The sequence below is a fragment of the Hordeum vulgare genome, chromosome 5H, assembly GCF_904849725.1.
Source record: "Hordeum vulgare subsp. vulgare chromosome 5H, MorexV3_pseudomolecules_assembly, whole genome shotgun sequence".
NCBI lineage: Eukaryota > Viridiplantae > Streptophyta > Magnoliopsida > Poales > Poaceae > Hordeum > Hordeum vulgare.
Window position 1 is genome coordinate 560,783,295 of NC_058522.1, and position 10,618 is coordinate 560,793,912.

Consider the following 10,618-nt stretch of genomic DNA (forward strand, 5'->3'; position numbering starts at 1 on the left):
TTCTAATGTCGCTCTTTATAACATGTTTGCATTTGTGTAACATAAAACAACATTATCTTCATAGATAATAGTGGATGATTCCTACCAATCAATCTCACTTGAACTTTCAACAAAATTTATCATTCTCTGAAGCTATACACACTCACATGATGCTTCATAAAAATCATGATTTCAGAATGATTAGTGGACGCGTCCACTAAAATATGTGCACTCAACTTGTTCGAGAATACAAAATCAGTGTGTGATCTGGTATTATGGGGATCGATGCATGCCCAACACCACAATATCCAGCCATGGGCATATCTTGATTTTCTTTATTCTCATAGAGCGAACCAAAATATCTCGTGCCGACAGGCTATATGAAAATATTCTTCACACCAACCCAATACCTTTTATTGGTGATGCATTGTACCTAGCCAATCAATGCACTGCAAATAATATATCAGGCCTGGTGCAGTTCCTAGATACATTAGTGTTCTCATTGCTACGAGATATGAAAACTTAGGTCCAAACATCTCTTCGTCACTGCCCTTAGGTATTAATGGGTTTAATCTTTATCGAGAGATATGATAACTATAGTTCTTGATGGATATTATTTATTCATATTGAAGTTTTCAAACATCTTATGGATAAATGTGGACTGATGAAAAAGTATTCCTGAAGGAACATGCTCAAGTTCGAAACTCAAGCAAGGTTTGGTCTCAACCAAACCTTTCATCTGAAACGATGGCATACGATGATTTACTTGTCTCTTGTATTTCTTGTGTAGTCCCAATAATATCTAGATCATCAACATACCCATGAATGATGCAAAATTCATCTTTGGATTTCTTCATGAACATACTTGAGCAATCATCAATGTTTGAGTAATCCTTCTAACAAAGGAACTCACTCAGTCGGTAAGACCACATACTTGCCGAATTCTTCATGTTGGGGAACGTTGCATGGAAAACAAAAAATTCCTACGCGCACCCAAGATCTATATAAGGAGATGCATAGCTACGAGAGGGGGAGTGTATCTACATACCCTTATAGATCACTAAGTCGGAGCGTTAAGAAACGCGGTTGAGTAGTCGTACGTCTTCACGATCTAATCGTGATCCGTCCCGAACTAGCGCCGAACGAATGACACCTCTGCGTTCATCACACGTGTGGCTCGATGACGTATCCTCCTTCTTGATCCAGCAAGCGAGTGAGGATAAGTAGATGGGATCTCAACCAACACGGCGGCATGGTGAAGATGGTGATGGGATCTCAACCAACCAAGCGCTATCGTAGACGCGATCTGAGGAGAAAACGAATTAACGGGAGGGCTGCCACCAGGGCATGCGAATTGGTGTGCACAGCCCTCCCCTCCCCTCCACTATATATAGGACGCTAGGGGGAAGGGAGGCACAACCTTGACCGCTCCTTCAAGGGGCTACAACGATCAATAGATAGGCACACGTCAATAACATGTATATCAAATATACTTGTATTGACATTTCCACCCTTCTTATCTCCCAAGTGTCTCGGGCAGTTCCGATTCCAGTGACCGTTCCCTCACATAGAAGCACACAGTCTTGGGTTTGGTTCCAACCATGGGTTTCTTCATTGGAACGACAACTGGCTTGCCATTCTCAAAGTTTCCCTTCTTGTCATTGCCCTTCTTGAAACTAGTGGATTTTCTTACCATAAACACTTGTTTCTCCTTCTTGATTTCTACCTTCACGGTGTAAGACATCACGAATAGCTCACGGATCATCTTCTCCATCCCTGGCATGTTATAGTGCATTACGAAGATCTAGTATCTTGGTGGAAGTGACTTGGAGAACTATGCCAATCACTATCTTATCTCGAAGATCAACTCCCACTTGATTCAAGCAATTGTAGCACCCAGACAACCTGAGCACATGCTCACTACTTCATCTTGCAGGAAAAGAACTTCCGTAGGTCTTGTACCTCTCAACACGGACACGAGACTGAAATTCTAATTCAGCTCTTGGAACATCTCATATACTCCGTCACGTTCAAAACGTCTTTGGAGCCTCATTTATAAGCCATAAAATATGACAACTGAACTATCAAGTAGTCATCAAAACGTGCATGTCAAATGTTCTCAACACCCACAGATGACGCTTGAGTGGGTGGCACACCGAGCGGTGCATCAAGGACTTAAGCCTTCTATGCAACAATGAGAACAATCCTCAGATCACGGAACCATTCCGCACAATTGCCACCATCCTCTTTCAACTTATTTTTCTCTACGAACGTATCAAAATACAGGGGAGCTACACCGTGCGCTATTGATCTGCAACATAATTTGCAAAGATATCTTTAGACTATGTTCTTGATAATGAGTTCAGTTAATTTTATTACTAAATAACTTCCACTCAAATCAACATCCCTCAGGTTGTCCGAGTGTAACATGATCCAAATCCACCAACCCAAGTCTGATCATCACATGAGATGACGTGCTTTCAATGATGAACATATCCATGTTGACCATATCTACTATATGACTCATGTTTGACTTTTCGGTCTCCTGTGTTCCGTGGCCATGAACTGCTCACGCGTCATCAAAGGAGCACAAATGAGGATGATGAACCCCTCCATGATCGTGTTTGTTGCAAATATGCCCTAGAGGCAATAATAAAATAGTTATTATTATATTTCGTTTTTGATATAATCATTTATTATCCATGTTAAAATTGTATCATTTTGGGGTTATGCATTAGAGACACATGCATTCACTTTAAATAGGGCATTATGTCCATTGAGATGACGCCATATGAACTGTGGTTTGGCAAGAAAACAAAGTTGTCGTTTCTTAACGTTTGGGGATGTGATGCTTATGTCAAAAAGCTTCAGCCAGAAAATTGGAACCCAAAGCGGAGAAATGCGTCTTCATAGGATACCCAAAAGAGGCAGTTGGGTACACCTTCTATCTCAGATCTGAAGGCAAAGTGTTTGTTGCTAAGAATGGAACATTTCTTGAGAAAGAGTTTCTCTCGAAAGAATTGAGTGAGAGGAAGATAGAACTTGATGAGGTTGTAGAACCTTTACTTCAACAAGAGAGTAGCGCAGCGCAGAATGATGTTTCTGGGGAGCATACACCAGTTGAAGAGGAAGTCAATGATGATGATCATGTAGCTTCGGATCAAGTAGCTTTCGAACCTCGTAGGTCGACAAGGGCACGCACCGCTCCTGAGTGGTACGGTAACCATGTATTAAACATCATGTTGTTGGACAACAATGAACCTACGAACTATGGAGAAGCGATGGTGGGTCCAGATTCCAACAAATGGTTAGATGCCATGAAATCCGAGATAGGATCCATATATGAAAACAAAATGTGGACTTTGGAAATATTACCTAAAGGGCGAAAGTCCATTCATAATAAATGGATCTTTAAAAGACAGACGCCGACGATAATATCACCGTCTATAAATCTCGACTTGTGGCAAAGGGTTTTTCACAAGTTTAAGGAGTTGACTATAATGAGACTTTCTCACATGTAGTGATGCTTAAGTCCGTCAGAATCATGTTAGCAATAGCTATATTTTTCGATTATGAATTTTGGCAGATGGATGTCAAAACAATGTTCCTTAATGGTTTCCTTAAGGAAGAGTTGTATATGATGCAACCAGGAGGTTTTATCGATCCAGAGAATGCTAACAAAGTGTGCAAGCTCTAGAGATCCATTTATGGACTGGTGCAAGCATCTTGGAGTTGGAATCTTCATTTTGATGAGGTGATCAAGGCGTTTGGGTTTGTACAAGTTTATGGAGAAGCTTGTATTTACAAGAAAGTGAGTGGGAGCTCTATAACATTTCTAATATTATATGTGGATGACATATTGCTGATTGGAAACAATATAGAATTTTTGGGAAGTGTAAAGGATTATTTGAATAAGAATTTTTCAGTGAAGGACCTAAGAGAAGCTGCTTACATATTAGGCATCAAGATCTATAGAGATAGATCAAGACGCTTAATAGGACTTTCACAGATCACATACCTTGACAAATTTTTGAAGAAGTTCAAAATGGATCAATCCAAGGAAGGGTTCTTGTCTATATTGCAAGGTGTGAAGTTGAGTAAGACTACAAATTCCCGTGGTGACAATGGTGTAATCTATGCATAGGGGTTGATACACGTTCTTGACCTATCTTCTCCGATAGAAATCTTGGGGTACTCTTTGAAGTTCTTTGTGTTGGATTGAATATGATGAATCTGAAATTATTTGATGCATGCTGAATAATTAACCCACGGATACTTGTGGTGACATTGGAGTATCTAGGTGACATTAGGGTTGATTGATATGTATCATAGGTGTTATTCTAGTACGAACTCTAGGACTGTTTGTGACACCTATAGAATAGCCCAAAAGATTGATGTGAAAGAATAACTTTGAGGTAGTTTGCTGCCTACAACAACTTCTTGTTATGTTCTCCACTAATAGGAACTTTGGAGTGATTCTTTGTTGCATGTTGAGGGATGACCATATGATTCTACTATGTTAGCATTGTTGAGAGATTGCACTAGTAAAAGGTTGAACCCTAGGCCTTGTTTCTGAGCATTAATATATTGTTTTGCTCGCTGTTTACTAATTGTTACCTCGGTGTTTTATTTATACAGATTATAAAAATATATTTCTAATATCCATACTACACTCGTATTAGGTGTGTTGGGAACATAAGAGATTTCTTGTATTTGATTGCACGATTGTTTCAAAGAAACCATCTTCATCCTACACCTCCCACGGATTGATAAACCTTAGGTCATCCACTTGAGGGAAATTTGTTGTTGTCCTACAAAACTCTGCACTTGGAGGCCCAACAACATCTACAAGAATAAAGTTGCATGATAGACATCAATAGACAACTTAGACCCTACAATTTTTTCTCGAGATTGTAGGGCAAATTAGATCCCCTGATGAACAACTTAGCTCTCATCTTCCCTTACTATGCAAGTGGTCCTCATGTTTTGAGCAACTCCTGTATTCGTCAAGCTCTCGACCCCACTCCTCTCCAACCCCACTCATCACATGCGTGATAGTTTAAAACCCCTGAAATAATTCTAGCATTACTATTTTAGGTGGAAAAGTAGTGAAATGTCATATCCAACTTATACTATTTCTGCACGCAACTTCGTGCGAAAAAATATGTTCGACTTGCATTGATTTGTGGGCAAACTGTATTATATTCCCCCATGCAAGTTCTGATCTCTCCCCTAGCATCTGGAGTGTCACACTTTGTGCAACTCCTACTCATCTTATGTGTATGGATCTATACACATCTTCATATAGCAATTGTTCTTGCAAACTCTAAGCAACTGCACCCATAGCAAAAATCCACACTTCTAGCAAGATCCAAAGCAACTATTCATAGAAAAAATCCAGACAATTATCCTAGCAAATACAAGAAATTATATTACCAAAACACAATGCAAAACTATTCCTAACAAAATCAATCAAATGTTTTACCAACCGCAATGCAAAACTGCTCTAGCGGAACCGAGCAACTCATTCCCACGTGATTCTCCACATACGCCCAAAGTGGACACGTGGAACGCCGATGAAGCAGCAAGTCTATCGTGAGGCCGAGCTGAGGATTGGACGCGGCCACCTCACACTCCCGTGACTCTCGCGAGCACGCCGCCGGCGCAAGAAGCACAGCCCAAACCAAGCTCCCGGCCGGGCGGATTCATTGGTTGCGCGATGGACCTGCGCGTCGCTGCCCCCGCCTCCGTGGCCGCCGCCGCGCGCCGGGGCGCGCTCGGATGCGCGCGCGTCCGGCCGCTCCAAGGCCGCCGCCAGTGCCGCCCCTCGGTGCGCGTCTCCGTCGCGACCACAGAGTCCGCCGCCGCCGCCGCCGCCGTAGCCGCCGTAAGTGACACACGTGCCCCGTCCCTCTCGGTCTCCCCAGTCACTGGCTAGCTCTGGTCATGCAGTCCATGACTCTTTGCCGTGCAGTCGGCGGACGAGGACGCGGAGACGACGAACCCGAGGACGGTGGTGGCGGTCATCCTCGGCGGCGGCGCCGGGACCAGGCTCTTCCCTCTCACCAAGCGCAGGGCCAAGCCGGCGGTGAGTTACCACTTACCACCACTCCACTTTCCATGATTCGGCAAATGCGAGTAGATTAGACTGTTTGACAGGCATTGGACTGACTCGTCGACGGTGCCACCCGCCGCAGGTGCCGATAGGCGGCGCGTACAGGCTCATCGACGTGCCCATGAGCAACTGCATCAACAGCGGGATCAACAAGGTGTACGTCCTCACCCAGTTCAACTCCGCCTCCCTCAACCGCCACCTCTCCAGGGCCTACAACTTCAGCAATGGCGTCGGCTTCGGAGACGGTTTCGTCGAGGTGCCAAATCCTGCAGTTCAATTCAGACTGCTTATACTAGTTATTAGGGGATAATGTATTATGGATGGCAGACGCACTTCTTCAAGGAATCTTCGGGTCTTGCTTTGATTATCTGAAACAGGGATAACAGAGTGGAACTGTGGAAGCTGACTGTTTTATTTTCAGGTTCTGGCAGCAACTCAGAGGCCTGGATCGGAGGGAAAGAGGTGGTTTCAGGGTACCGCCGACGCGGTTCGGCAATTCGCTTGGCTTTTCGATGTACGTTTTCTCTCGGTGTGTGCGAATGGTATGCATTTTTCTTTCATCACTACAGATGATGAATCGCGATGCAGGGAGTGTGCACGTGGTAGCTAGGAAGATGTTCATGTGGTGTGGTTTCATTGTAGTTTTGCACAAATCCATTTTCACTTTAGAAAAACACAGAGCCTCTTAGACACAACAGCACTATGGTGCTTGCTGTGTCTAGTCCATTGCATTACTTGTGCGATGAGCTTTATTTGTGCTCCTGATATACTGATATAATTCCACAATCATTGGATCAAGAACCTGTTTTTCAGATGTGCTTTCGGTCCCGCTACTGGAAACCTCATGCTTGTAACTCTGCACGTTTTTTTGCTTTCCAGGATGCCAAATCTAAAGACATAGAGGATGTATTGATTCTTTCGGGCGATCACCTCTACCGTATGGACTACATGGACTTTGTTCAGGTAATTTACCGCATAAATATTGTTTTCCACACTTGTCTGTTCAGTTACATGGCTAAATTGCTCTCCCCACTCCGTATGCAGAGTCATCGGCAGAGAGATGCAGGCATCAGCATCTGTTGCTTGCCTATTGACGACAGGTGATTTCCTCTCTATTTCGGTGGCTAATGTACATAAGGTCACAAGTGGCCTTCCACCGTGCATCATCTACATGCAGAGGAAATACTATAATTCTTCTTCAGTTTTGAAGTTTTTGAAAAAAAATGAATTGCCATTGCTTTGCTAAGGAAAATGTTTGATTTTTAGCATATAATGAACTCTTCGATTTAACACTCTGTCAGTTTGTGTCCTGTGGATTAGAAATGAATAATTTTGTTTTCAATGTTAGCCGGGCGTCTGATTTTGGTCTAATGAAGATAGACGACACAGGAAGAGTTATTTCATTTAGTGAAAAACCGAAAGGAGCTGACTTGAAAGCAATGGTAAGTTGTATTGGTTTCTTCGTGCCACTCACCTCTCCAGTCCACACTTGAGAATAACATTCTAGATGGCCAAGTGCACAGCTTATCAGTTAGTACAACACTGAGAATGCCATTCAAATAAAATAAAACAGAAGTTCATGGCCATTTGTTTTTGGCAGCAAGTTGACACCACTCTCCTCGGCTTACCGAAGGAGGAAGCAGAAAAGAAACCATACATAGCTTCAATGGGGGTATACATATTCAAGAAAGAGATACTTCTAAATCTTTTGAGGTATGCCAATTCAACTTATTGGATCTCAAAATGATGTCAGTTAAATATTTATATTTGATTCTTCCTTGAAAAAAAGTGTTTTCAGTTCCCCAAATATAAGGCAAACTGCCAAAGTTCCAATAAACATGCAAAGTACTAAAACAAGCTGTTTCATCTTCAAATATTTGATGTTGTAGATTTTTTTGGGACACTACCTTATGTTGTAGTAAGGTGCATTTTTCATAGAACAACTTGATCACAAGTAGATCTTAATAAGCAGTGCATTGTTGTTAGGTCAGATGGCGTTTTCCCACTGCAAATGATTTTGGCTCTGAAATAATTCCTGCTGCAGCAAGAGAGATTAATGTAAAGGTACGTGGATATCATAAGTGCAATCATTAGTAGGCATGCTGTGTAAGCTTTTCTGAGCAGTTAAAAAAACAGTTTTAACATACTCCCTCTTACCCCCTCTTTTGTCATGAGAGGTAAGAGTATATACTAGATCTGAGCAGTTGATCTCATTAATTAGTGGTTTGATTAACTCTTACCTTCTTACCTCACATGTAAAAAAAGGGGGTAAGAGGAAGCATGTTAAAATTTGCCCAAAAAAGAAAATGACTATTCCGTTACTACCTGTGAAAATTATTATTCCACATCTACCTAGCATGTGATTTTGTCAGCATCACCTACTGGTGCCTTCTTCAATTGCAGCCAGGCATCTAAAACTGCACAACTGAAGACAGAAATGTAGGATGATGGCATAGCACATTGCCATTTTAATTCCCTATTAGTATTTTTTTGTTTCAAAGTGTTAAAACTGTATCTTTATGTTGTTGTTTTTTTCAGTAAACCTTAACTTCCGTATGATGTCACCAGTATCTAATATTTAACCCTCCAGGCATATCTTTTCAATGATTACTGGGAAGACATTGGAACTATTAAATCCTTCTTCGAAGCAAATCTTGCCCTTGCTGAACAGGTATGGTTAGTCTGTGCAAACTAATGACAAGCTGCCTCTTTATTTTGTTATCCTTTTACCTTTGCCCTTCTTTTCCTGCACCGCTATGTTATTGGTTCTGGTGTTAGTTCTATTCAATGTATGGTGTTAATAGTTACTCTTATGAAATATCACTCTTTATTGATATGACCCAGTGAGGCAGTAGATATATACATTGACACTTTACAAGGTGCAAGAACTTCAGAAAGCACTCTACAAAACAGATAAATGCAATGTACTAATAGTGATAATGTAATACGTATCAAGCAATGAACTTTTATTTTGCAAGGAATAAAGCAAAAACCTGGACCTTTTGTAACATGTGATCATCTTTTCATTAAACTATGCAGCCTTCAAAGTTCAGCTTCTATGATGCTAGCAAACCGATGTACACATCACGGAGAAACCTACCACCATCTATGATCAGCGGTAGTAAGGTATGTGTTGGCTCTAGGCTAGTATGACTCCCATTTTGCACTATTCTTTTGTGAAAATTCTGCGTGTACCATTTTTACTACCCAAAATTCTTTCCATGACATTGTATCGTCATTATCGTGGTGCTTTCCCTTTGCGCCCTTAGTTACTAAGAAGTCGATTTGGTTACCGTGCCGCCTAACATGTGGATACCATTGCAGATCACTGATTCGATCATTTCCCACGGATGTTTCTTGGATAAATGCAGGGTAGAGCACAGTGTCGTTGGAATCCGTTCTCGGATAGGCTCCAACGTACACCTCAAGGTCAGACCTCTTGCTTGCAAAAAGCATAGGACACCAATAAGAATCCATTAATGTGGTTCTCCATTTCTTCAGGATACGGTAATGCTCGGTGCTGATTTCTATGAAACTGATGCGGAAAGAGGTGACCAGCTGGCTGAAGGAAAGGTTCCAATTGGGATCGGGGAGAACACTTCGATTCAGTATGCACACATATTTGCTTCCTAGCTCACCGCTCACCAATTCAGACATCGTGTTGTAGTATTACTCTTGTCTGACAAATGCCCCCCTCTTGTTGTGCCCAGAAACTGCATCATTGACAAGAATGCGAGGATAGGGAAGAACGTGACCATTGCTAACACCGAGGTAAGCATGTTGTTCTCTGCCACCTTTTCTTCTTCAAGAACCGCCGCATGATGATCGGACTACCAGCATATGAATCAACAAGCTATGGTTCCACAATGTTGCTCTCATTTGACAAGATTTCTACGGCGTTCGGCTGAAACACTACCATTCATTTCCAGTGAACCGCCCTTCAGAGTTGGTGTCATTGGATTATCTACTGAACCTGTGGTTTGCTGTTGGGTTCTTTGCAGGGTGTACAGGAATCAGACAGGACATCAGAAGGCTTCCACATCCGGTCCGGCATCACGGTTGTGCTGAAGAACTCAGTGATCGCGGATGGATTAGTCATATGATCTGAAAGAAGTGACTCTCCAGTCTCCAGTTAAGCAAGAGAAATAAAGAATTCGTTTGTACTCTTCCAATAAGATGCGTGGCAACCTTGAAAATTCTCCTTGTGTATACAAGATGACTTTGGTCCTCAAACATGCAATGTCGTGTCACCGAATTGATTTAAAAATTCAAATAGCGTTTTCAATATGACCGAGGTTTTAAATTTTGAAAATAGAAAACTTTCGCACCGCACCGAAATATGTGAACCTCAACAAATTTCAGGAATTTCACAAATTCTTTTGGATTTCAATCTATCAAAATCCACCTGATCATAATGATTTTTAATTATATTTCGATTTCTTTGAAATCAGTTTGAACCAAGCTTGAATTTTTCAGGTTATCTAAAAAAATGGGTACCCACTAAAAGTGCTGAAATTTTGAAAA

The 10,618-nt window shown here is 41.7% G+C and overlaps 1 protein-coding gene across 1 annotated transcript; it reads left to right on the plus strand.

Annotated features, from left to right (window-relative positions):
* Nucleotides 1-5,555: 5,555 nt before the first annotated feature.
* Nucleotides 5,556-10,381, plus strand: LOC123452988 (glucose-1-phosphate adenylyltransferase large subunit). Its single transcript, XM_045129740.1, has 15 exons — nucleotides 5,556-5,866; nucleotides 5,954-6,067; nucleotides 6,177-6,350; nucleotides 6,516-6,608; nucleotides 6,974-7,057; nucleotides 7,139-7,194; nucleotides 7,443-7,536; nucleotides 7,695-7,807; nucleotides 8,086-8,158; nucleotides 8,685-8,765; nucleotides 9,134-9,220; nucleotides 9,419-9,523; nucleotides 9,596-9,702; nucleotides 9,805-9,865; nucleotides 10,096-10,381. Exons 1-15 carry the CDS (start codon nucleotides 5,699-5,701, stop codon nucleotides 10,195-10,197), a joined length of 1,512 nt encoding a protein of 503 aa, XP_044985675.1. The 5' UTR covers nucleotides 5,556-5,698; the 3' UTR covers nucleotides 10,198-10,381.
* The last annotated feature ends 237 nt before the right edge of the window (nucleotides 10,382-10,618 follow it).

Excerpts from the sequence above, each read along its gene's own strand:
- LOC123452988 (XM_045129740.1), top strand. The coding sequence starts at position 5,699 with ATGGACCTGCGCGTCGCTGCCCCCGCCTCCGTGGCCGCCGCCGCGCGC. Across the intron at positions 6,609-6,973 it reads AATTCGCTTGGCTTTTCGAT|GATGCCAAATCTAAAGACAT; the intron begins GTACGTTTTCTC and ends TTTGCTTTCCAG. Across the intron at positions 8,159-8,684 it reads CAAGAGAGATTAATGTAAAG|GCATATCTTTTCAATGATTA; the intron begins GTACGTGGATAT and ends TTAACCCTCCAG.